The sequence below is a fragment of the Pseudorca crassidens genome, chromosome 11 (assembly GCF_039906515.1).
Source record: "Pseudorca crassidens isolate mPseCra1 chromosome 11, mPseCra1.hap1, whole genome shotgun sequence".
Taxonomy (NCBI): domain Eukaryota; kingdom Metazoa; phylum Chordata; class Mammalia; order Artiodactyla; family Delphinidae; genus Pseudorca; species Pseudorca crassidens.
In genome coordinates, this window is record NC_090306.1 from 47,679,408 (window position 1) to 47,704,726 (window position 25,319).

Sequence of the window (25,319 nt, forward strand, 5' to 3'; positions counted from 1 at the left end):
CCAGCATCTCCCCCACCCCACCCCACCCCCAGACACACATATCACATACACATACACACAAGGCTCCAGTTCCAGATTTTCAATGTTAGGGCTCAGGAACAGCAGTATGGTTGGAAGTGGGCTCCAAGGTTAATTCGCATTGACGCTGCATTTCCCAGTAAGCTCGTCTTGTTTTCTTTTTACCGTTTTTGTTTTTTTTTTTTGCGGCACGCGGGCCTCTCACTGCTGTGGCCTCTCCCGTCGCGGAGCACTGGCTCCGGACGCGCAGGCCCAGCGGACATGGCCCACGGGCACAGCCGCTCCGCGGCATGCGGGACCCTCCCGGGCCGGGGCACGAACCCGCGTCCCCTGCATCGGCAGGCGGACTCTCAACCACTGCGCCACCAGGGAAGCCCTCGTCTTGTTTTCTTTTTGTTCCATATCACAAACAGAAAAGTTTTCTAAAAATACTTATTCACATTTACATGCGATTTAGAATACATCAATCGTCTGTATGAAAAATTATTATAAAGGGGCTAAAGCCTCCCCAAGCTACCACTTCTTGGAGGTGCCATTGTCTCAGCTCACCAAAAAACATCTCAGACTGCCGCGGGCCATCCCCAAAATTCCTGTGCTCTGGGGCCCCACTAAAAGGAGGAAGCACCGACGTGAGGGCCGCTTAAATTCCTAGGCTCCGGGTCCCTAGGAGAGGTATTTCCCTTCACGCCCGCGAATTTGTGATAGAAGGCGGGGCGCCAGAGGCAGGCCCCGCCAAATCCCAGGGGAGGGGCGAAGGTCAGTAGCGGCCTTCCTAAGGCCTCTTTCAACCCCGCCTTGCCTGCCATTCAAGTCCCGAATTTTCTCAGTACTGGTTAAAGTTTCACTTTGACCCGCCCCCATCGCTCACCTGATTAGATGTTTATGAGTTAAAAGGCGGGGTCATGAGGGTGTCGCGAGTCTACTGGTTAGAGTATACGCCTGTCAACAGGGTACCGCCCCCTATCTCGGGGAGCTCGCTCTTTAGTGGCTCCTCACCTCGTCCATCTTCAAAGTTTCCCTCTCTATATTGGTCTGGGGCACCGCCTGTCCAGTCCTCTGCTCTTACGCCTCGGTGACAGCACTGCCTTTCTCCAGAGGATTGGCGGATTAGCACGCACAGAGCCCACCCTTGATGGTAGGCGGGTAATCGTGCAATTGGCTGGGGCCCCCGCCACAGGGCGAGGAGGAGGAGGAGGGGCAGGAGGGTTTGGTTGAGCTGCAGCTGTTTGTCTGTTCGACAGAGGCTTGGGCCCGACGGGGGAGACGGAGCCCCAGGTACCGGGCTGATGGAGCCCGCAAGGGCAGGGGCGGAGGCGCCCCGGAGAGGAGTGCGGCCTGAGGGCAGAGGCGGGTCTGGGCCTCTGCGAGGGGTTAGAGTGGCCCACCAGAGAAAGGAGAAGGGGGCCGGGCCCCGGCAGGCCTAATGGGGGCGCTGAGGAGGGGGCCGGGCGGGCTGGGAGCCCGAAGTTGGTGAGTCGGGGAGGCGGCCGGGTGGTGTTGGCGGCCGGGATGGGGGCCGGCGCGGGAGGCCGGGGCTCGTGTGCGGGCAGGGGCAGGCCTCATTGAGCGGCGCCGAAGAGGGAGGAACTGGGGGAAAGGGACTGGGCGGCGGGTGAGGTAAGTCCATTCTCCCGGAGGTAAGGAGGGGTCAGACTCGGCGCCCGGGCCCGGAGGGGAACCGGGGCTGGGGCTCTCTCGAGAGGTCTCATTGCAAGGGCCAGGGAAGGGCTCTTAGCTGGGTAAGAAGCATTGTTTTCAGGGAAAGTGACTTATAAAAATAACTAGGGTGCCCCAAAGTTGAGCTGAGAGGGATTTGGGTTCAGTGCGGGAGAACTGAGACAAGCGAAGAAAGCTTTTCTAATCTAGAAGACTCAGGTAGCCGGGGCAGTGGAAGCAGGGCCTCCCATCAGTAATGGGAGCTTCTGGGAATGCTGAAGGGTGGGCTGGAGGCTCTGGGGCTCGCGAGTAATCACGCTTTTGTTCCCATTAGTGTGGAGATGTGGCAACTTGAAGTTTTTTGGTACTCCCAGGGTAGCCAATGAAGACAAAAGTAACTTTTTTTTCTGTGACTCTTGGCTATTCCAGACTCAGCCCCTGCACTTTCCCTTGGCCTCGCCTCGAGCTGGTTTAGGCTGCAGCCTCTGGGTTTCTTCTAACCTCCTGTTTCTCATGTCCTGTGAAAAAGCTAAGAAGTTAGATTTGGGGGATGTTTGTTCGTTTCTTTCCTACTTAATAATGTGGTCTATACTGGAGACCATATCTCTCACCTAGACGTGGGCAATCAGTGACTCATTTTCTGCATTGGAACTGGGCTTAGGGGTCCCCAGCCATCCAGAGATCTCCTGACCATAGTTGGTGAAACTTTTGTGGCACTTAGGCTTGGGTATTTCACAGGCAGGTAATGGTTATGTGGAACCAAGCCTGGAAATATGAGGTGATATCACTGAGGAAGGGATTTGGGGAAGAGTGAGAAATTCCATTCCGGAAGGTTGGCATCACCCCTGTTCTTTGTCTACTTCTTCAGGAGCCCGGGTTTCTGAGCTATTAAAAAGTTGGGTCAAACAGAGAGGCACTTGGGGAAGGAGGTGAGTAGAGAAAAGGAAGATGGATTTCTAAGACATAGGGATCCCCTCCTCCCAGATATTTTTAACGGTCTACTGACCTCCTTAGTTCCCCCCCATAGATTGGAGCTTATTGGATTTTCCCTTATTATACTTCCTCCTTTTTCCCTTTTATACCACTGTATTTTATAAATACATTTCTTCTTAATTAGAAAAGTAATAAGTACGTATTTTAAAATATTCAAGTTTTATAGAAGTGTAAAAAGTGTAGATCCTCCCACATATACCTCACTCATTTCATCCAGAAAGGTCAGAGATAAGAGACAATAGATGAGACTAATCTTACTTCACTTTGGGGGATGTGCCACCAAAGGCAATTCTGTTTTCATGTTCCCACCAAACTCTGGTTTCTCATTCTTTCCAGTTTTCCCTTCTGGGACCATACTCTGTTATTTATTATGCTCCTTTCCCAGTTCATTTTGTCTTGCTTTTATCAAATTCAGACAAGCAGAGAGCTATAGTCTGGGTTATCACTCACATCCTTACGCACACATGCGCACACACACGCACACACCCCACTTGTGCACTGGGTATCCCAGGAAATGCCCAAATAGATGGCCAAAACGTCTTTCTCTTTTATGGGCAGGAAGGAAACATTAAAGTGAATGATTTTGTTTGGGAGAATTATTGGCATCTCTGCTAATGTGAGGAATTTGGGACTTCTATCTTCTGGTTCATGGTCTCTGCATGTTCAGGTTATACGACTGTCCCTTCATTATCCCAGAAGAAGATGATGGTTCTCCTAAGGGGCCCCTGTGTCTGTCTTTCTATAATGATATGAGAAGCTTCCAGATTTCTCTGGCTTTGAAACTGGTTTTCCTCTAAACCTCAGCACAGCTGGGACATTTTATTCACCCCCTTATTAATTGAATTTGTCCTTACTGGCTTTAGAAGCCCTGTGATGTGTCCAGCCTTTATACAGTGCCCTCAGAAACCTTGATTATTGTACCCCCAGGAACTTTTATTTTCTCTCCTGCAAAGCCAGTCCTAGAGAAAGTTGTGTAGATGTGTGTGTGTGTGTTTGTTTTTTAAATCCTCACTAAGCTTTGCCATTTCCTACATCCTGATGATATCCTGTCCCTTTCTTCTATACATCCCTTCTTGTCTTTTCCACCTTCCCCGTAATCAAAGCCTTCTTTCAAAAACTGATCTGGAATTGCTCCATATTAAGGTGTAAATAACAAATAGTCACTTAAAGTATTAATCCTTCCAAGAGTTTTTGCTTCTTAAAGAGGGAGCTAAGGAGTGGAAATCATCAATATAGAATTTCAAACATAGATCTGGAGTTACAAAAATATATTTGGAGAAGAGGACTTTCCCATTGCCCTTGAAGTCATACCTCATCCCTTCTAACTCTTACTTTGCCCAGGAGCAAGGATTGCTCTTTTATAGTTTACTTGTTTGTGCGCATTGATACGAATTTGACTTATGAGGAGACATGGGGTAGGAGAAGCAAGTGTATAGCCTGCTCCCTAATCCTAAGGCATTTCAGGTTGGAAAGTAACCAAAGTGTGAGACATTGAATTTAAAATAAGGAAACACAACAGCCGTCTTGGAGGAGGGATACCTTGAAACCCTACACAATACACTCCCACTTCCCAAGAATGTTTTAGGAAAGATTTAGTCACTGACTCAATGGTAACTGAGCTGAATAAGGAGCCACCCAGGTGAGCAAAGTGTGTGCAGATTTCTGGGCCAGGTTGTAGTTTCTGTTGAGGGGCAGTGGGTACCTTGTCAGAGTGGTAGTATGATTTTTTTTTTTTTAAACTTGTGTTTCTGAAGTTCAGGAATTAATAGAGATAATGATCCGAAGTTTTTTGAACATTTAACATCAACTGAAGATTCAGAGAACTTTGTTTTTAGCCACAGTTGCCTCAGTGTTACGGTGGGAGGGCTGCATATTTGGTGTGATTAAGCCATCTGAGGTATAGTAACCGGTGACAGGAAAAGCAGTTAGCCCATGTGAGTTGCAACAGTACCTTGTGGGCTGGGTCCCAAGAGGCCCCTCCATCTAGGGGAGATCACAAAGAGGCAAGAGGGAGAACTGGCCTGTTAAAAACATTCCCAAATGGAACTGAGTAAGAATCTATTTAGATGGCACAGAAGGGGAGGAGTAGATGGAGGAAGGAAGCAGGATTACTTTGGCCTTAATTAATGAACAGCTACTAGGGACCAGGCATTGTGCTCTGCTCTGGAGATTCAAGATGACATAAAAAATAGTCACACTTTTTGAGAAGTTCATAGTTTAGCAGAGCAGACAGACACAAACAATTAAGTCAAATAATGTAATAAATGCTGTGATAAGAATACAGGGTTTTTGTTTGATTGTTTTTGTTTTTTGCCCATGCCACACGGCTTGTGGGATCTTAGTTCCCCAACGAGGGATTGAACCCGGGCCCTGGCAGTGAAAGCACTGAGTCCTAACCACTGGACAGCCAGGGAACTCCCAAGAATACAGTTTTAATACTGTGGGATCCTAGAGGAAGCAGTGATGAATTCTGCTGGGGTGAGAGAGTAATTATGCAGTTTCACAGAGAAGGTGACATTTGAGCTTGGCTTTAAAAGACACATTAGGTGTTTGCTAGGCAGACAAAGTGGGGAAAGGCATTCCAGTCTTTCATAGGTCAATAATAGGGAGTTTGCAGTACCATGCTGATAAGAGATAAGTATGCTTTTTTTGCCTCTTGGGGAAATATAAGGGAGAGGGTGAAGTGGAAGGACTCTCATTTAAGCCTGTGACTCATTGGTTAACATTGGATCAACACAATGAGCCAAGTAGTGGAATTCAGTTTAAGGTTTTGGTAATTTGGGGTCTAAACAAAGTTGGAGAGTTGAAGGTGTTTACTGGCTTCTGCTCTATCTTCCCAGCTCAGTAAATCTCACATTAATCCCACAGCCCATTGAATTCTGCAGAAATTACCATTGCTTTCCTAGCACCTTCCATTGAATTGCTTCTGTTTCAACTGTCCTGGCAGGAGTTGGCCAAGACCTTTTAGAGAAGCACAGTAATGAGTGAGTCCTTCTGTCAGAAGGATATGGGAGTAGATTCCAGTTCCCAGCAAAGACCTGGGCCTTCCTAACTTGTTTTCAGTCCCAAAGGAAGTACTTATCTAAAATGAATAGAAGCAGAAACTATCCAATCTAAGCTCGTGTTCCTGTCCTGGTGCCTTCTTTGGATTTCAGTTCAGAGTTCAGCATCTCCTGCTTCCTGAAGAGGTATAGTGGTATAACAGGAGCAGGAGTACCTGGCTGAGAGTATGTGCTAGAAGGAGACTTGCTACTAAGCAGTTGTGTGAAAACTGGCTGTGTGATAACACCTGGCAAGCTGGTTCATTTTATTTGCCTCAGTTTCCTCTCTGTAAAGTATAGACTGGACTAGATGACCTCTAAACTGCCTCTTATCTGGCAAACTGAACTTCAGGGCTAACATTTGGGAGGGGGCTAGACTCCAGTGGCTCTGTGCCTTGAACTCAGTCTCTATTGGTAGATGACAGACTTCTGGAGGCTTCATATGTAGTTGGCATAGGAACCCAAAGCTACCAAGTGGGAAGGAATCTGAGGAATGGAGTCTTGCCCTAGGCAGACTCCATTCCTCAGGTTTCGGCAGGCTAAGAAACCTTTCCTTTTTCTTGGTCACAGCTTGCGGGATCTTAGTTCCCCAACCAGTGATTGAACCCGTGCCCCCTGCAGTGGAAGCTCAGAGTCTTAACCACTGGGCTGCCAGGGAACTCCCTAAGAAACCTTTCCTATTCATATTTCCCTGTGCTGCTGGGAGAGCTGCTCACACTAAAGAACTTGCCCCTCATCCTCCACCTCTCCCTTCCCCAATAGACTGATGACGTCATGCCTTAATCCTCCTTAATGGTCATTTTTTTAATATAAATTTATTTATTCTTGGCTGCGTTGAGTCTTCGTTGCTGCACGCCGGCTTTCTGTAGTTGCGGTGAGCGGGGGCTCCTCTTCGTTGTGGCTCGTGGGCTTCTCATTGCAGTGGCTTCTCTTGTTGCGGAGCACGGGCTCTAGGCTCATGGGCTTTGGTAGTTGCAGCACGTGGGCTCAGAGCGCAGGGTCAGTGGTTGTGGCTCACGGGCTTAGTTGCTCCGCGGCATGTGGGATCTTCCCCGGCCAGGGCTTGAACCTGTGTCCCCTGCATTGGCAGGCGGATTCTTAACCACTGCACCACCAGGGAAGCCCAGTTAATGGTCATTTGATAAGCCATTCTTGTGGGGCTGCACTTCTGAGGGAAGTTGTCATTTCTTCTCATCTGAACTGAAAGTGTTGAAGGGAAGAAAAACCTCTCTTTTTTTGCCTCAGGTTTGAAGGTAATAATCATCGCACCACTTGACTGGTTGGCTGTGATTTATTTTTTGCCTTTGGATGGATCATTTGCCCACTGTCAACTGTTAGCAAAAAAATCACTTCTAGAATAGGGGAGAAATCAATTGAATCTTATATGTATTATTCCATTTCTGTATCCCTGATCTTTTGAGAGTCTAGCTATTGCCTAAGAAACATGATACCCTTATTAACATGTTGGAATTAAAGATCAAGGCACAGAGATGGGCAGCCCATCAATTACTGTGAACAGAGAGGGTAGGACATATTCTTGAGCTGAAACATTGGAATGGGAGATAGTTTTTTCTAACCCCATAGTTACTAATCTCTGACAGTTCAATAGAGTTTGCCGATTGGCTCTGGGTTGACTTATCTGTGGGGGTTAGTGACCAATCCGTGTGTCTGTGACTGTTTCCTCTTTTTTTTTTTTTTTTTCTGGCCGTGCTGCACAGCTTGCAGGTTGAACCCGGGCTGCGGCAGTGGAAGCACAGAGTCCTAACCACTGGACCGTCAGGGAATTCCCAACTGTTTCCTATCTTCACACTTCTCCAACTCCCTACTGTTTTCCCAGGCCTAGAGAGACGTGTCTGCCGATGAGAATTCAGTCCACTCTAACTTAGTGTTCTGCTCTTTGGATCACATGCTTTGAAATGTGAGGGAGTAAGTTGAAGAATCTAGTAACTTTTTTTCTGTTGTTTTTTAAGAGTATAGTGTATGTGTGTCAACCTAAAGGAAACTTGATCAGCTTATGATCTGTAGAGGTTTTTTTCTTATTGTGTAATCTGTTTTCTGTTGTAAAGTGTAGAGTTATGATGGCCTATCCTCTTTTCCTATGAAACAATGTATATGAAGTACTACGTAAATGTTTTTTTTTGTCTTTTTTGTTTGTTTGTTTGTTTTTTGCAGTACGCGGGCCTCTCACTGTTGCGGCCTCTCCCGTTGCGGAGCACAGGCTCCGGACGCGCAGGCTCAGCGGCCATGGCTCATGGGCCCAGCCGCTCCGCGGCATGTGGGATCTTCCCGGACCGGGGCACGAACCCGTGTCCCCTGCATCAGCAGGCGGACTCTCAACCACTGCGCCATCAGGGAAGCCCCATAAATGTGTTTTTAAAAATAATTCTTGCAGATGCTGAGAAACCCTAAGAGAAACACATTTCTTAAATGTACCCAGAACTTTGGAATTGAATTCAAATTCTGCCTTTTACTACTTTCACCTATTATACTCCCTACCCCATCCCCGGATCCTCATAGGTAAGGAAACTGAAGCTTAGAAAGGCAAAGGGAGTGAGTGGCCTAAATCACAGTGGGTTAATTGGCAAAGCAGAGAATAAAACTCAGGCTTGCCTGATTCCAGAGCCCTTACCACTGTGCAGGACTGCCTCTGTCGACTTTAACTTTCCATTTTCATAATTGCTCTATAACTTTAGTTGCAGGTTGGAGAACCTCTGACCCCTGGAGAGCTATATTAAACCCTCATCTTAATTTCACCTGGAAGTGCTTTTTTAGGCTGGCCAGAGACTAGACTTCCTACTAACCCATCTTTCAGTTTCAGGCCTCTCCAAAGCAGTGTTTTTTAAACTTTTTTTGATTGTGGCTCATTAAAAAAAAAATTTTTTTTTACATCATAATTCAGTGTATGTACATACACCCACAAGTGAAACATTTTCACAAAATTATTCTCATGCTTATTATTTGCAATCCACTTGATTTTTTTCTATTTATTTTTTCTTTTTTTCAATATACTGATCATGATCCAGCAAGTGATTTCAAGGTCACTATTGGCTTACAGCCCACAGTTTGAGAAACACTGCTCTAAAGGCTTGAGGATGAAAAGAGCTAAAGAACTGTGACTAGTGGTTAAGAAGCTAATTAATACTGATTTTTGCAGTACTGGTTCCCAGAATTTTGGATTTAATGGACCAATTAATTTAAAGTTGGGGGTTTCTATTTTTCCACATAAGTATATTTAGAAAGCTTACTACTGCCTATCAACACCATTATTTGTAATTTTTTTTTAAAAAAGCAATTTTTTTAAAAGTTATGTAGGAAACTTTAAAAATATATATTTCCTGTTAAAAAAAGAAAGAATTATGTGGAATGAAAACACCTGAGTCCTTCACATACCGTTTTCCTCAATCCCACTCTCCTTAGAGGGAGATAACCGGTGTTAACAGATCAGTGTGTATCTTTCCGTACCTTTTTCTCTGCAGAATGTTGCTTTGTTTTATAGAAACAGGATCAACCACATGTTTTGTTCTCCAACTTTTTTTTTTAACTTTTAACAATAGGTCTTAGAGGTTTATCCATGCAAAAAATACATATTTACCTTTGAGGGAAAACTGATACAAAAAATGTAAGTTAGAAATCTTGTTATAAAGGAAACTCCTAAAATGAATAAATTTAGCTTTATGAAGAACTTGCTATATCTTTTTTTTTTTTGCGGTACGCGGGCTTCTCACTGTTGTGGCCTCTCCCGTTGCGGAGCACAGGCTCCAGATGCACGGGCTCAGCAGCCATGGCCCACGGGACCAGCCGCTCTGCGGCATGTGGGATCCTCCCGGACCGGGGCACGAACCCATGTCCCCTGCATCGGCAGGTGGACTCTCAACCACTGCGCCACCAGGGAAGCCCAACTTATTTATTTATTTATTTATTTATTTATTTATTTATTTATTTGGCTGCATCAGGTCTTAGTTGTGGCACACGGGATCTAGTTCCCTGGTCGGGGATCAAACCCGGGCCCCCTGCATTGGGAGCTCGGAGTCTTAGCCACTGGACCACCAGGGAGGTCCCCAATATATCATTTTTATTTAATCATTTCATCACAGACCAGTGAAAACTTCATCACAAAGTGGCACATGTATATCTGGATTCTTGGGACTCCTTGGCCTAGGGGACTACAAAATACCCAGTAGGGTCAGAGTAATTTCTTACAGTCCTCTGTCTTAATCTGGTCTACTTTGGGATTTGTCTGTGTTCTCATTTCAATCTCATTTCTCCGTTAACTTCCTCTTTACACTTTTTTTTTCCTGTTTTTTTCTCTACCTCTTTCATATCATGGCTGCTCTTTAGGCATATATTGATAACAACTAATATTGAGATATCCTTTAATATATTAAATTGATCTTTTCTGTGAATCAGGGTCATTAAATAACAATAGCTGTCTTTTTGTTTTTTAAACACTTTGGCAGTTTCTTTTTTTCATTTTTTATTTTCTTTTTTAAAATTTATTTATTTATTTATTTTTGGCTGTGTTGGGTCTTCGTTTCTGTGCAAGGGCTTTCTCTAGTTGCGGCAAGCAGGGGCCACTCTTCATCGCGGTGCGTGGGCCTCTCACTATTGCGGCCTCTCTTGTTGGGAGCACAGGCTCCAGACGCACAGGCTCAGTAGTTGTGGCTCACGGGCCTAGCTGCTCCGTGGCATGTGGGATCTTCCCAGACCAGGGCTCGAACCTGTGTCCACTGCATTGGCAGGCAGATTCTCAACCACTGCGCCACCAGGGAAGCCCAACAATACCTGTCTTACTATTCGTTAATACTATGTTACACAAATGTGTCACTTAATCCTCAGGGCTACTCTATGAGGTAGGTATTTTTTCCATTTTATAAAGGTGAGGGCTTCCCTGGTGGCACAGTGGTTGGGAATCCGCCTGCCAATGCAGGGGACACGGGTTCGAGCCCTGGTCCGGGAAGATCCCACATGCCTTGCAGCAGCTAAGCCTGTGCACCACAACTGCTGAGCACGCGTGCCACAACTACTGAAGCCTGCACACCTGGACCCCGTGCTCCATAACAAGAGAAGCCCCGCTTGCTGCAACTAGAGAAGGCCCGCACACAGCACCGAGGGTCGAACACAGCCAAGAATAATACATAAATTAAATAAATAAATTTTTTTTAAAAAGGTGGAAGGTAAGGCTCATCAGAGAAATTTTCTTGATATCATATTAGTAATGATTAGTACCTTTATATTCATTGATATAGCACTTTTTGTCAAATATTTGAGTTCTTTGTCTGTATTATCTCATTTAATCCTTATGAATTAGGTACTCATAGGCTATTATCCCATTTTACAGATGAGGAAACAAATGCACAGGTAGATTTAGTAAATTGTCCAAAGATTTAAAGCTAGTAATCAGAACTATAAAATAAATCCAGTGAATTGGACTCCACAGCCTTTGTTCCTCTACACCTCCTCCTGTATGGTTTTTCTGTCTTTACTAGGATTGCAGATATTTTTAGCCCTGATTTGATCCCAAAGCAATTTGCTATAGTGAAAAAATAATGTTTCCCCATATATGTCACAGAGTATGATGTTTATGGAGTCACTAGAATCAACCTTGGAGAAGGGAAAGATTAATTTGAACAAGCAAAGTATAATCCAAGCAACGCTTAGGTTTTGGGGATAGGTTTACATGCTGTGATCATGCTAACACTTCTTTGAATCTCACAGTTCCTTTCCCGCCAGAGTCAGGATGATGAAATATATTCAGGTTTGGATGATTGGACACTCAAAGTCCCAACTTTCTCTCTCTCTCTGTCTCCTCCTCCACCACCAGCTTTCCTAGCCGCTTGGAAGGTAGAGAAGGTGGTTCAGTTTTATTCTTTCATCAAGTATTTATTGCTTGAAGACTTATCCCCTATACCATCTACCGGAGATTCCCGCATGTGTTTAGAAGGTACACCTTCTTTCTCTGCCTCTAACTTGGAGGGCTACAGCTGTTAGGCCCTTTCAGTGTGGAGGGTAGTCTAATCCCTAGGCACCAGGAAGACAGCTGCAAGTTGAGAGTAAGTCAGGCCTACTGACTCAGACTTGATAGATTTTCAGACTTGGAGAGGTGGCAGAAGAAAAGTGAAAGAATTAATACTCAATGTGGTCTGTTTCTCTATTACCTTTTTTTTTTTTTTTGCGGTACGCGGGCCTCTCACTCTTGTGGCCACTCCCATTGCGGAGCACAGGCTCCGGACGCACAGGCTCAGCGGCCATGGCTTACGGGCCTAGCCGCTCCGCGGCATGTGAGATCTTCCTGGACCGGGGCACGAACCCGCATCCCCTGCATCAGCAGGCAGACTCTCAACCACTGTGCCACCAGGGAAGCCCTCTCTATTACCTTTGATCAGAAATGAGAAAGGATGGATTTTCTGATCATTGGACCCTGGTTATATTTTCAGAAATGTCAATTTTCAGAAATGGTCGTGTAAGAAGGATATAGAACCAGAAGCTATCCCTCTACTCTTAGGATGGGTGACTCTTATCCCATACCCCTAGAGTGAATTTCTCATTTTGAAAGCTAGAAAAAAGAGGGGATAAAAAAAGGACAGCACCAGGACACCAAGGAGATAGGAGGGATCTAGGATACTTTTGGGTGGATCTGGTGCTCTTCAAGCCAACTAAAAGTTGATCAATATTGCTGTTCTTTGAAGACCTGGTGGGGAATGATTGGGAGATTAAAAACTACTCTCACATGGTTTTCAGTCTCTCCATTTCAGCACACTCTACTTTAGATGCAATTCTTATTTTACTGTTCCCCAGTCTTACCAGTGAGTGTCAGGTGCCTGGGACCCTCTCAGTGGTGTAACCTTTTAATGGTGGGTGATTGTAAGAGTTAAGTCCTCATAGGAGCAAAGAAATGCAGAGATTCTGTCCTTTTTCTAAAAAGTGATTGCAGCTGTAATGGCCCTGTGTTTAATTTTACCTCCTTTTTTTCTTGCAGGACTGTTGAAGCCTGGAAGTCCCCTCCCCTCCCCCCTCCCCCCTCTGCCGCTCTGTGGCATCCCCCTCCCTCTACCCTTTCCCATTCTGATAATCTAGCCATGACTAGCAGAAGCACAGCCAGGCCCAATGGGCAGCCCCAGGCCAGCAAAATATGCCAATTCAAATTGGTCCTGCTGGGTGAATCTGCAGTGGGGAAGTCTAGCCTGGTATTACGTTTTGTCAAAGGGCAGTTCCACGAGTACCAGGAGAGCACCATTGGAGGTGAGTACTTCAGGGAGAGAAGAGTTTCAATGCTTAGAAGGGCTTTTGAAGGGAGATCTAGGGATCTGTTTGTGGAGCTGGCCCTCTTAGCTCCCTGGAATGGAAATCCTTTAAGAAACAAAAAAAATTGCCATAATGCCCAAAAGCAAGTCCATGTTCATCCTCTTACTTCCTAGAAGAAAGTTAGAAAGGTTGGCCTTTGAGCACCAAGAAAACCACTAATTTTTTAATCTGTTTTCCTCCTCCCACTCTCATCTTAATGCCAGTGAAGTTCAGTTGAGTGTCATCTTGAGCAGGGTTGGTTTGGGGCAGTGGCTCATAATCAGAGATGTACATCAGAATCACCTAGGGAGCATTTTCATCCTATGCATGCTTGGGCCCTACCCTAGATCTACTGATTAGTATTGGAGGTAGAGTGAGGTTGGTGGCAGTGTAGACATGTATGTTTGGAAAAGCTCCTTAGCTGATCCTGATGCACATATCTGGTAAAATAGAGGTTAGAACTAAATACAAAACGTAAAGGAATCTGCTTTTCCCACCTTTGCTACCTTCTCTTTGCCACTACCCCAAAATAGGGTGGTAATTCAATAAAGGGTCTTTTATGAGAACTCCCATGTTAACTCCTTCCCCACTTTTATTGGGGGGGTGACTTATTTCCAAGTCACCTTGGAAATGTGTTCTTTGACCAGCAGAGGTAATATGAAAAAGTAACAGCCAAATAATACTGATAATGGTGGGACCTCACAACAGGCTTTAAAATCGTCTAATCAGTTTTTTTTTAAATTATTTTATTTATTTATTTTTGGCTGTGTTGGGTCTTCGTTCCTGCGTGCAGGCTTTCTCTAGTTGCGGCGAGCGGGGGCTACTCTTCGTTGTGGTGCGCGGGCTTCTCATTGCAGTGGCTTTGCTTGTTGCAGAGCACGGGCTCTAGGCGCTTGAGCTTCAGTAGTTGTGGCAGGCAGGCTCAGTTGTGGCTCACAGGCTCTAAAGTGTGGGCTCAGTAGTTGTGGCACACGGGCTTAATTGCTTCGCGGCATGTGAGATCTTCCCGGACCAGGGCTTGAACCCGTGTCCCCTGCATTGGCAGGCGGATTCTTAACCACTGTGCCACCAGGGAAGTCCCTGTCTAATCAGTTCTTTTTTTTTTTTCTTCGGTATGCGGGCCTCTCACTGTTGTGGCCTCTTCCGTTGCAGAGCACAGGCTCTGGACGCGCAGGCTCAGCGGCCATGGCTCACGGGCCCAGCCGCTCCGCGGCATATGGGATCTTCCCAGACTGGGGCACGAACCCGTGTCCCCTGCATCGGCAGGCGGACCCTCAACCACTGCGCCACCAGGGAAGCCCTCTAATCAGTTCTTGATGTGACTTTTATCTGAAGCTTATTATCTCCGTCATTATCTCTTACTCCTCTATTTTGGTTAGAAGAGGGATGACTCTGGTATAAGTGCCAGTTCTTTCTGTCCCTCAGAGTTTATGATGTTCCCCCATTCCTTAGCTAGAGAAACTTTTGGCAGGGAGGACTTAGCCAAGAGCAGGCTTAATTCTGGTTCCAAGATCTGAAGGAAAATGCTAAACCTTTCTTGTGTGTAAGGAGGAGAATGCTAAACCTTTCCTGTAGCTGAATGGCCTGGGTGGTGACTTGTCTTAGACCCAAAGTAGAGATATTTTGAAGGAGGGTGGGATGTTCCCATGCATCCTCCCACTTACAACAACTTCTCTGTTCTCTTATTCGTAGCGGCCTTCCTCACCCAGTCGGTTTGTTTAGATGACACAACAGTCAAGTTTGAGATCTGGGACACAGCTGGGCAGGAGCGATACCATAGCTTGGCCCCCATGTACTACAGAGGTGCCCAAGCTGCAATTGTGGTTTATGACATTACTAATCAGGTAAGTGGGCCGAGAAGATTGTCCTTGCTTTTATTTATAGGAATTAAAATAGGTGGGGGAGAGAAAACTTGTTCTTGAAATAGCAAAATAAGAATACAGATTATGCTTCCAAGTGCTGAGAAGACAGGTAATGAATTACCAGAGACAGGTGGTTTCAGTGAGTGAAGGCTGCTTAGAAGAGGTGAGTTTTGAGACTGGGCTTTGAAGTTGATGGGCCTGGATTGGCAGTCAGTAGGCTGAATGAGCCAGCCTACTCATTCTCATCCTTGTGTTTTCCTAGGAAACCTTCGCCCGAGCAAAGACATGGGTAAAGGAACTACAGCGACAGGCCAGTCCTAGCATCGTTATTGCCCTGGCGGGGAACAAAGCTGACCTGGCCAACAAGCGCATGGTGGAGTACGAAGTAAGGTGGCCACAGAGTCCCTCTCTGACACACTCCCTCTGTGCTTGGGACCTCTTTTTACCAAACCTGCCCTTTCTGAAAATCTCATCTCAGGACATTGATCATCTCATTCCCCAGTTCTGCACCAAGTTAAATACAGCAACACTGTGACCCTAATGCCAGCCAGGAGATTTTAGAGGAGTCAGAAGAAAATTCCAGAGCAGAGGGGTAGGGAAGTACCAGTACCAGCTGTGGGGGTACCAGTATGAAAAGAGGAAGGAGGGAGCAGTTGAATTTGAGGTAAGGGATACTCAAGTGTCAGAACCCAAAAGCCCCCAACCAACTTACCTCCTCCCCAGTAATTAAGATTCCTGACATCTATTTGTTGGATTAAGTGCTTTAGACCATGGGTTATCCCTTGAGGGAGTCATCTCCAAAATATGGGTCCAGGGCCAGCTGGCTCAGAGGGGCAGTTAAGGGGAGGGAACCTAGGATATTGTCTAGCTCTGGTGCTACGTGGGAGTGGAAAGGCAGTACTTGTTCCTGCCCTACAGTCTGAGTACCAGTACACCCCACCCCTTGCAGGAGGCCCAGGCGTATGCAGATGACAACAGCTTATTGTTTATGGAGACTTCAGCCAAGACAGCTATGAACGTGAACGATCTCTTCCTGGCAATAGGTAAGGTCAGAGCAGCCTAAGGTCTTCCTGTGTGTTTTCCCTTGCCTCTAGGCAAGATGACTAACCCAAGTCATAAGGATAAATGGGAGCGTCTCCTCTTATGAAAACTTCAGGTGTGGAAATACCTTAACTTTCCATTGTGACCTCCATCCTTTGGCTGCAGTTTGAGCCCCCTCATCTTCAATGTAGTTTACAATGAACCCTCCCCTCTTCGGAGCATTCTTTTAGTTTCTCGCATTTCCACTTTCCCCCAATAGTCTTTTTCTGGGGGGATGAGTAAAATCTACCATACTTTGTTCCCTTCTGTTTTTATCTCTAGCTAAGAAGTTGCCAAAGAGTGAACCCCAGAATCTGGGGGGTGCAGCAGGCCGAAGCCGGGGTGTGGATCTCCATGAGCAGTCCCAGCAGAACAAGAGCCAGTGTTGTAGCAACTGATGGGGTGGCTAGCGGCAAACAAGTATGGAGCTAGCACGAGAGCTCAGAAATAACCTCCATCCCCACCGCTCAGCACACAGCCCCTACGGTAACAGCACACTGGGCCCTGGCTCCCAAGGGCTGCCTCTTGACAGCTCCGTCATGGCACTTTTTAACGCTTCAGCAACAACACCAGGCAGCTGTTGCCACTGGCCTCCTACCCCTGCTCTGGGGCTTGGGGGTCAGATCCCCCAGGACTTACCTTCCAAAACAAACTTTCTTCACTTTGTATTATAGGTGCAAGACAGTGACCTAATTATCTTTCCTCCTCCTCCTCCCCATTTTTTCAGAAAACTTTTTTTGTCTCCTGCCCCTTCCCCTTCTGCTTTTGGTCAGTCTCTCTTCTTGATTCCCTTTTCTTCCTCTCCCCAGGATGGAGAAGGTAGTGAACCCAGGAAGTGAGGAAGGAGGTTTCCAGTTCAGTCACATTAAGGACCCTGGGGGAAAGTAAGGCTCAGAGCAAGGGGGAGTAAGGAAACATTTCCTTTTTGTTTTTATTTGGTTGGAGTTTCTCATATTTGAAAACACTGAGTTGGCCTTGTGGAGGGTGTTTCTAGGTAGAGGTGAGAATGTGAAGGCAAGCTCTCACGCACCAGGTTGGAGTCTTGTTAGCTAACTGGGCAGAGGTGGAAGAGGTGGAGATGCAGTGTCATCTGTGGCTCAGGAACTCTTCTAAGGCTTACTTTCCCCTCACCCAGCCTCTTAGGTAGCTTCTTCCCCATAGTGGGGGAGATTCTGGACCCCAGAGTCCTCCAAAGAATCTTCACTGGTTGCCTGCATCTTTGGCTCTGCTGTGATCAAATGGAGGAGGGACCAGTTTCTGACACCCATCCTCTGACTTACACATATGCATTTTTTTCTCTCTGGCCTTCAGATGGCCTCAGCCCCAGCCACGATATCCCCCTGCAGTTTGCACTTTAATTGATGGTAGTTCAGTTGTGATACTTGTTTTATGGGGGTTTTGATTGATTTACCTGCCCTCTTAACTTTTTAATTAAGTGGAATCCGAGGTGTATATGAGGTTAGGGGAGGGGCTGTAGAGAACAGTACCGGTGGCAGCTACTCAAGCCCAGTCTCCACTGCTAGCTTCCTCCAACTCTGATTCTTACTTCACCTGTATTCTTGCCAGCCTAACTCTTGGGTATAGGTTTACCTTTCCTGAGGAATTAACTGAGCAACTGGAGAGCAGTCTCAGGATAGCATAGGCCGTTGTAGGGGAGTGAAGAGGAGTCAGCAAGAGGGAGGAGTTTTCTGTCCTTTCCCAGGGTTCCCATTCAATTTGATCCACCCATTACCATGTCTTTTCTACTTCCCTGTAAATAGGTATGATCTTTATTCCCACTGTACAGTCTGTTCTGTTCCCCACCTCCCATCAGGCCCTATTTCTTTTCTCCTTTGTTAGTATCTTCAGTTTGGTCCCTCCATGCTTACCCCCCAAACCCATCCCCCATGCAACCAGTGGTTTAATCCACGTACCACTAGGGGGGGTAGTACCACAGAGGCCTACTTGTGGCCCCCTAATATAATACCTGTTCCTGTGGACAGGGAACGACTGGCACTGAAGGTCCCTCACAGCTGTCTCACATCACCAGAGTTTGTTGGTCCTTTCTAAATCTCTAGTCTCTCTTCACATCCCTCATCAGGTATTTTAAGATGTGTTTGGGAAGCCATCAAGGCAAGAGAGAACTCTAAATCCTTCTTGTTCTAGCCCAGGGTTTTGAGGAGATTGGGGGGAATAAGAGAGGAGAGGCCATAGTGACCTAGGATTGGAACCTTTCTGCCCTTTTGGCTTGCAGACTGCCTTCTGTCCCAGAGAAGCTGAGAAATCCATGAAGCTGAGATTCTGAAGGACCCAGCTTAGGTTCTTCCACTTACACCTAAATTCCCTTCCTTTACCAGGGGCAGCCTTAGTTCCCATGGCCCTGAAACACATACACATTTTCCCCTCCTTTCCCCAGCACCCACTAGCCCCCTAGAGCAGCCAGTGCATCCTTACAAGTGGAAGAACTACGATGGCTCTCTTAAGTTTCTTAGAAATGAAGTTCTTTCTCTGTGTAGTTTTCCCCATGGAGCAGTAGTGAAGATGTTTCGTTGCCTTGGGGCTGGGAAACCATTTCTCCAGGCTTCGCCTCCCCTCCCCTTAGGAACAGGATTGGCCTTAGCTTCTGGGCCTATCTGCTGCCTTCCTTCTACTTCCTATTAGCTCTTCTGCTTTCCTTTGAGCTCTGTTGGGCTTAGGGAATCTTAGTTTTTATTTCCCAGCTCTTCATTTTTTTCTTCTGATTTTTTTTTTTTTGCTTCTAAGAAAGCATTTGCCTTTTTTCCCCTTTCTTCCTCTCCCAACATAACAATCGTGGTAACAGAATGCGACTGCTGATTTACCAATGTATTTAATGTAAGTAAAAAAGGAGAAAAAAAAAGTGTATTGGAGTGTTGCTTTTTTTTTTTTTTTGCTACTTCTCTGTCTGTTACTAGAAATTTGGAAGGCAACCCAGTAATGTTTTATTGAATCAGAAACACACCCTCCCTTGCATCCTGGTACCTCCTTATTCTCATTAATATTTTCTTGAATAGTGAGATAACCCAATTTGGAAAATAGGCCCTTTATTGCTGTTTAATCACTCCTGTTCCCAGGCCACTAGAGAGCTCACCAAATCTGTTCCTAGCTAATTTTTTTAGGCCATCCTAACATGGAAGGGGGTGGTGGTCTGTGGACCTCTGGGCAGACAATTGATGAGATTGGAGGGAGAGGTGGTATTTGTGAATACTTTGAAGTATTATGCAAATTATCTATGTGCAGCTTTCTAGGGAGAGGGCCCACTGCCTTAATTAGTATCTCAAAGGGGTCCATGACCTAAGAAAGTTTTTTAAACATCACTGAGTTAACATTATTGATTGATCATGTGGCTTCTACCCCAACAGGAAAATTTCAGCAGGAAATTCTGCTCGTTTCTTGCTGTACTTGAAGCCTTCAGTCCCTCAAAGTCTAAGTGGAAGTGGGTGGGGGGGCATGATACAGAGAAAAGATTAGGTATGGTTGCAGGAGGAGTTTTGAATTCCAAAGAATCTGCAGGACAGGAAAGACAGAGCCTGGAATTCAGTCCCATCTCTGACAATTTACCAGCTGTGGTCTTGATCAAGTTACTTAGTTGCTTTCTGCCTCAGATTCTTCTGTAAAATGAAGAAAATTTGAGATTTAAACGTCAATTATATAAAGCATGTGTGTGGCTTTATGTAGGGTGACACTGTTATTGGGCAGAAGTCTCATCCCATGGCTTCAGACAGTCCTTAACTGACTTCTGTATCCTGGGTAAGATAGGTTGGGCGTCAGGCCTCTCCGATGATTTAACTGTACACAGTTGAGTTGGGAATCTTTCTTTTTCCAAAAACCTTAGAGCCAAAATCACCTTTTCACTGTCAATTCCCCTTACTGTATATCTCTTAGGACTCCCCCACGGCTTCTTCATTCCTAGTAAAAAGCTCTTCTAGTTCCAGTTTAGGAAAGCAGAAAGGCAGGGGAAATGATCTTCACTTAAAGTAAGGTTGTAACTCAACCTTTTAGTCTCTAGAGGGCAGTGTGGATACGTTTGCCCCGGGTCCACAGCTAGCCAATGACAAGTTTTCACTCCCACACCAAATGATAAAAGGGTAACAGCAAACAATTTCTGTTAGTATCCTTTATTCTGACATGAGCAGTTACAGTCTTCCTACTTTGGGGCGTTAAAATGTCATCAAGGACGACTTTTTAAAATAAATTGACAACTAAGCAAAATTAAAAAGATGTCTGTTTAGTGTTGGTTCTATAATTTGAGGAGAAATGCAGCTGGTCCAAGGGATCTCGAAGGCTTTGAACCACCATTTTAGGCCCCATTTCTGATCTCATTCCTGGACATAAAAGAATTGAGCGCTTGATCTTGTTTTCTCTAAAAGGCAAACAGGGCTGTTGTAGTTGCAACACAGGCGTTTGTCAAAAAATAGGTTAGAGACGGAGCTCACCACCGGGAGAAAGCCGGCTGGATCCCGAGGCCTCTAGTGAAAGCACCTTGTGTCTCAGCTGGTGGGGCGGGTCGGGGACATCTCTCAGCCCAACCTTTGGAGTCCTCATCACCTTCCACTGCCCGGGTTCCGGACGACATGAGGTCCCACTCCTCGTCTGGCGGGGGTGGAAGCAAAAACAGCCCGTCCTAGCTCCGAGCCCCGGTGGCGCGCCGCCTGCCTCGGCTTCCAGGAGGCGGGCACAGCAGCTGGGAGGCGGCCCGCCGCGCGCCAATGGCTGGGGGACGAGCCGAGGGGAGAGAGTGGTCCTTTACTCCGGCACAACGTCACGGCGCAGGCCCCGCCCCTTCGCCGGCAGCCGCTGGGCGCTGAGCGGGTAAAAGAGACACTGCGGACGCCGAGCTGGGTAAGGAGGCTGGGGCCGGGAGAGGGAAGAGGAGGAAGCAGGGTTAGTAACCTGGGCGGCGGCGGCGGTCTTGGCATCCAGGGGTGCTCCGAATTCTAAGGACAGCAAAACTGCCAGTACCTGCCTCTACTCCCGCTAGCTTTGTGCTCCTGGGCCGCGGCGGGGCGTTGCTACAAGACACTCCTGGGCCAGCTGTTGGGCAGTGACATGGAAGCGGGTGCGTGGGCCCCGGTGCTGGACATATCCATGTTCTACCCAAAGTGACTGGCCACCACCCGCACAAGGGGGTGGCCTCCGTTTTGCAGCAGAAGACTGCCTCTCCCAAACCTGGGACACTGAGCTGACCGAGTTCACCTACAAGTCAGCTCTACCTGCACTGCCAGTCTGGTTATAGTGGGCTGCTGGGATTGAGGGAAAGTGGGAGGGAGAGTGAGGGTCCCAAGGCCCAGGAGTAAAATGCAGACTCTGCTCCTATTCCTAGCTTCCTCGCAGTTTCTGTGCCGGCACCCCTCTTTAGCATCTCATCAGCAGTTCTGACTCTTCTCACCCCTCCCTGCTTTGGCCCTCCTGGGGTCAGTGATCTGCTCAGTGCTGTAAGGAAGAAACTGCTGCAGGCCAGAGCAGAAAAATTACCCTCTTCCTTCTCTAGCCCATCCCCTGACATCCTGGCCATTAACTCCTCAATTTGCTGAGCTCACTGGAATGGCATAGACAAGGTAGGGGTTGGGGTTGGTCCAGATTGGGGTCCAGTTCCCAGCCGGGTTCAATTTTATTTTTTTAGGGTGGGTGGAGGGAAAAGCCTTCAATGATAATGCTATTACTTGTTTGCTCATCACAGCAGCTCTGCTAGGTAGATCTCATTTCATAGATGAGGACACAAGTTCAGAGAGGCTTGGTATCCTGCCCAGGAGCAGGGCTGGTTAAGGGCAGTACTGGTTTTATAAAAGCAAAGCAGTTTGACTCCAGCATCCGAGCTCCTTCACCTCCCACTCTTTTTTCACCTTTTTGTCTCTTTTTAAGTGAGTACACCCCGCGGTTGTCCTCTGCTGACTTCAGAAATAACTGGCAAGGGCTTCCCCAGTGGCGCAGTGGTTGAGAATCTGCCTGTCAATGCAGGGGACACGGGTTCGAGCCCTGGTCTGGGAAGATCCCACATGCCGCAGAGCAGCTAGGCCCATGAGCCACAACTACTGAGCCTGCGCACGTCTGGAGCTTGTGCTCCGTAACAAGAGAGGCCGCGACAGTGAGAGGCCTGCGCACCGCGATGAAGAGCGGCCCCCGCTCGCTGCAACTAGAGAAAGCCCACGCACAGAAATGAAGACCCAACACAGCCAAAAATAAAATAAAATAAACAATAAATAAATTAATAATAATAATAAACTGGCAAACTGGACAGTAGACTTTTGGCTTCTGCCCTTTAGGCCCTGGCCCCCATTGTTCTCTGTAGTGGACAAAGTAGAGAGTGGAGGATGGGAGACAGGTGATTCTAGGAGACTCTCTCCCACCCCCCATTCCTTTCCATCCTGTCAGCATATTCTGTCTCCGAAGTTCTCCAAGTTTTCTCTAAGGGCCCATTTGGACCCCCACTTCCATTCTTTGGCCTCATTACCACAGAAAAAGTTTACCCATTTGTCCAGAGAGCTCCTAGCTGATCTCTGTGTCCTCCCACCCATTCCCTCAAGCTACCCTAATCTCATCCCTGATGCAGGACTCCCTGTCTTGATCCTGGAATCTTCCTCCTATCCTAGGTCTGCCGTAATGCTGCTGCTGCACAGAACTGTGGTCCCAGGGCTCCGACAGGCCTACAGGTAGGCCATCCAGTTCCTAGCCCATATCTCCTACTCCCTGTACCTTTATGACTCTTATCTTATCTGCCAGATTAAGATGGTTGAGGTAGTGGCCAGGGAGGAAAGGGAAAGCCATGTCCCACTTGTCCCACCCATCCCTGAGAAACTAAGTCCCAACTGAAGAAACCAATGGCTAACCTGGGAGAGGTACACCCCAGGCCTTCCCTAGCCCTTTCTTATGATCAGAAGTGTGCTACTAAGAAGACTTCTCTCTCTTCCAGACTCAAGTCAGCCCCTTCAAGGCTCTGCATTCGGGCCTGCTCTACGAATGATTCATTTCAGCCACAGTGCTCCAGCCATGCCATCTCTGGTGATAACTCCAGCACCAGGGGATGGAGAGTAATGGGGACTCTTCTAGGGCTTGGTGCAGTGTTGGCCTATCATGACCACCGGTGCAGGGTAAGTAGGGAAGGAAGGGACTTCACTGTCAGAACAAAGGGGCCATAGTGAGCTGACCAGGCAACCCAGGCTTTACCACAGAGCCCACGGTGACACTGCTTCATGCACAGTAGAGATGGAATTTGTTACCTCCATTTCCCAGTGGCCACAACTTTGTGGGTCGGGTCAGGGTGAAGTGAGTGATTTCTTCTTAAAATTTTGTTCCCTTTTGCCTAACCCCTGCCCTGCCTGCAGGCTGCTGAGGAATCACCACGCCTATACACGAGGGAGGAAGTGAGATCCCACAGCAGCCCTGAGACTGGGATCTGGGTGACTTTGGGCTCTGAGGTCTTTGATGTCACAGAATTTGTGGACCTACACCCAGGGGGTCCATCAAAGCTGATGCTAGCAGCCGGGGGTCCTCTAGAGCCCTTCTGGGCCCTCTATGCTGTTCACAACCAGTCCCACGTGCGAGAGATACTGGCTCAGTACAAGATTGGGGAGCTGAGCCCCGATGACAAGGCAGCCTCCATCTTGAAGACCTCTGACCCTTATGCTGACGATCCTATACGTCACCCAGCCCTGAAGGTCAACAGCCAGCGCCCCTTTAATGCGGAGCCCCCCCCTGAGCTGCTGACAGAAAACTACATCACACCCAACCCTATCTTCTTCACCCGGAATCATTTGCCTGTACCTAACCTTGACCCAGACACCTATCGCCTACATGTAGTAGGGCCACCTGGGGGTCAGTCACTGTGCCTATCCCTGGATGACTTGTACCAGTTCCCCAAGCACGAGATCACTGTCACTCTGCAGTGTGCTGGCAACCGGCGGTCTGAGATGACTCGGTTCAAAGAAGTAAGAGGTCTGGAGTGGAGTGCAGGGGCCATTAGCACTGCACGCTGGGCTGGGGCACGGCTCTGTGATGTGTTAGCCCAGGCTGGTCACCAGCTCTCTGAAACTGAGGCCCATGTCTGCTTTGAGGGACTGGACTCAGACCCCACAGGGACTGCCTATGGAGCATCCATCCCCCTGGCTCGGGCCATGGACCCTGAAGCTGAGGTCCTGTTGGCATATGAGATGAATGGGCAGCCTCTGCCTCGTGACCATGGCTTCCCTGTGCGGGTGGTGGTTCCTGGTGTGGTGGGTGCCCGCCATGTCAAATGGCTGGGCAAAGTGAGCGTGGAACCAGAGGAAAGTTACAGCCACTGGCAGCGGCGGGACTACAAAGGCTTCTCTCCATCTGTGGACTGGGACACTGTAGATTTTGACTCGGCTCCATCTATTCAGGAACTTCCTGTCCAGTCAGCCATCACACAGCCCAAAGATGGGGAGACAATAGAGTCAGGGGAGGTGACTGTCAAAGGCTATGCATGGAGTGGTGGAGGAAGAGCTGTGGTCAGGGTGGATGTGTCTCTGGATGGGGGCCTAACCTGGCAGGTGGCTGAGCTGGATGGAGAGGAACAGCGTGCCCGAAAGGCCTGGGCCTGGCGGCTATGGCAGCTGCAAGCCCCTGTGCCAGCTGGGAAAAAAGAATTGAACATCGTTTGTAAGGCTGTAGATGACAGCTACAATGTTCAGCCAGACACAGTGGCCCCAATCTGGAACCTGCGAGGCGTGCTCAGCAATGCCTGGCACCGTGTCCATGTCCATGTTGCTCCATGAGAAAGTGAAATGGAACCATCTACTCTCCAGAACCACCTTCTAAACCCCTTTCCACACCCATCCCTTGGCCTCATTACCACAAAAAATCCTTCCCTCCACCTCTCCATGTCTTGGATCACAACCCTGACTATGCCTTCGGAAGCCACACACAGGTACATGCATTGCACACTTCCACCCAGGCACCTGCTCCCCTTTGACTGGAGGTGTTACATACCCCTCCTGGCCGCTGACCCAGTGCCTTAGAGGAGGTAAGAGCTGCTGGAGCAAAGGGCTAGAAGTAGGAAAAGTAATTCTGGAAGTAAGTGCTATTTTCTCTACCTACCCTATCTCCATTTCTAATGACTGTCACCACTGAGGCCTTATTTTGCTTTTCTTCTTGGATTCTTCAGAGAATGTGTGAGGATATGTGTAAGAAAAGTGTATATGCAACTTTTTACTACGTCTCTAGGTTGCCAGGGGTCGTGAAGGGCGCAACTCTCTCCCTTTATTGTTCCACTTTTCTAAATACATCAATAAAATATCTGTTTCAGACTACCACTCTGAAAAAGCAAAAAAAGATTATGACCTTTGGGACTTGTTGAGGCTGCGGAGCGAGCAAGTTGCAAGAGGGCGGTGCACTGATTGGTACTGGGATATCTAGTGAGACAACCCAAAACAAA

General features: G+C 47.5%; 2 protein-coding genes across 5 annotated transcripts; both read left to right on the forward strand.

Annotated features, from left to right (window-relative positions):
• Positions 1 to 1,183: 1,183 nt before the first annotated feature.
• Positions 1,184 to 18,791, forward strand: RAB5B (RAB5B, member RAS oncogene family). 3 transcript variants are annotated; one of them, XM_067696920.1, is made up of 6 exons: positions 1,184 to 1,293; positions 12,685 to 12,947; positions 14,682 to 14,833; positions 15,114 to 15,236; positions 15,801 to 15,894; positions 16,214 to 18,791. In XM_067696920.1, exons 2-6 carry the CDS (start codon positions 12,785 to 12,787, stop codon positions 16,327 to 16,329), a joined length of 648 nt encoding a protein of 215 aa, XP_067553021.1. In that variant the 5' UTR covers positions 1,184 to 1,293; positions 12,685 to 12,784; the 3' UTR covers positions 16,330 to 18,791. The 3 variants fall into 3 exon arrangements, with proteins under 3 accessions (XP_067553021.1, XP_067553020.1, XP_067553022.1); XM_067696919.1 differs by lacking the exon at positions 1,184 to 1,293 and adding an exon at positions 1,300 to 1,488; XM_067696921.1 differs by lacking the exon at positions 1,184 to 1,293 and adding an exon at positions 2,585 to 2,603.
• Positions 18,792 to 20,689: 1,898 nt separating this feature from the next.
• SUOX (sulfite oxidase) lies at positions 20,690 to 25,194 on the forward strand. 2 transcript variants are annotated; one of them, XM_067696910.1, is made up of 4 exons: positions 20,690 to 20,770; positions 22,519 to 22,578; positions 22,839 to 23,016; positions 23,251 to 25,194. In XM_067696910.1, the coding sequence occupies exons 2-4, from the start codon at positions 22,529 to 22,531 to the stop codon at positions 24,658 to 24,660; spliced, it is 1,638 nt and encodes a 545-aa protein (XP_067553011.1). In that variant the 5' UTR covers positions 20,690 to 20,770; positions 22,519 to 22,528; the 3' UTR covers positions 24,661 to 25,194. The 2 variants fall into 2 exon arrangements, with proteins under 2 accessions (XP_067553011.1, XP_067553012.1); XM_067696911.1 differs by lacking the exon at positions 20,690 to 20,770 and adding an exon at positions 20,809 to 21,486.
• The last annotated feature ends 125 nt before the right edge of the window (positions 25,195 to 25,319 follow it).

What these genes read in the sequence shown, in the direction of transcription:
- RAB5B (XM_067696919.1), top strand. Translation starts at nt 1,442, where the DNA reads ATGGGGGCGCTGAGGAGGGGGCCGGGCGGGCTGGGAGCCCGAAGTTG. An exon ending in CCAGGAGAGCACCATTGGAG is followed by an intron (nt 12,948 to 14,681) that starts GTGAGTACTTCA and finishes TCTTATTCGTAG; the next exon opens with CGGCCTTCCTCACCCAGTCG. An exon ending in CGATCTCTTCCTGGCAATAG is followed by an intron (nt 15,895 to 16,213) that starts GTAAGGTCAGAG and finishes TTTTATCTCTAG; the next exon opens with CTAAGAAGTTGCCAAAGAGT.
- SUOX (XM_067696910.1), top strand. Translation starts at nt 22,529, where the DNA reads ATGCTGCTGCTGCACAGAACTGTGGTCCCAGGGCTCCGACAGGCCTAC. An exon ending in GGGCTCCGACAGGCCTACAG is followed by an intron (nt 22,579 to 22,838) that starts GTAGGCCATCCA and finishes TCTCTCTTCCAG; the next exon opens with ACTCAAGTCAGCCCCTTCAA. An exon ending in ATCATGACCACCGGTGCAGG is followed by an intron (nt 23,017 to 23,250) that starts GTAAGTAGGGAA and finishes CCCTGCCTGCAG; the next exon opens with GCTGCTGAGGAATCACCACG.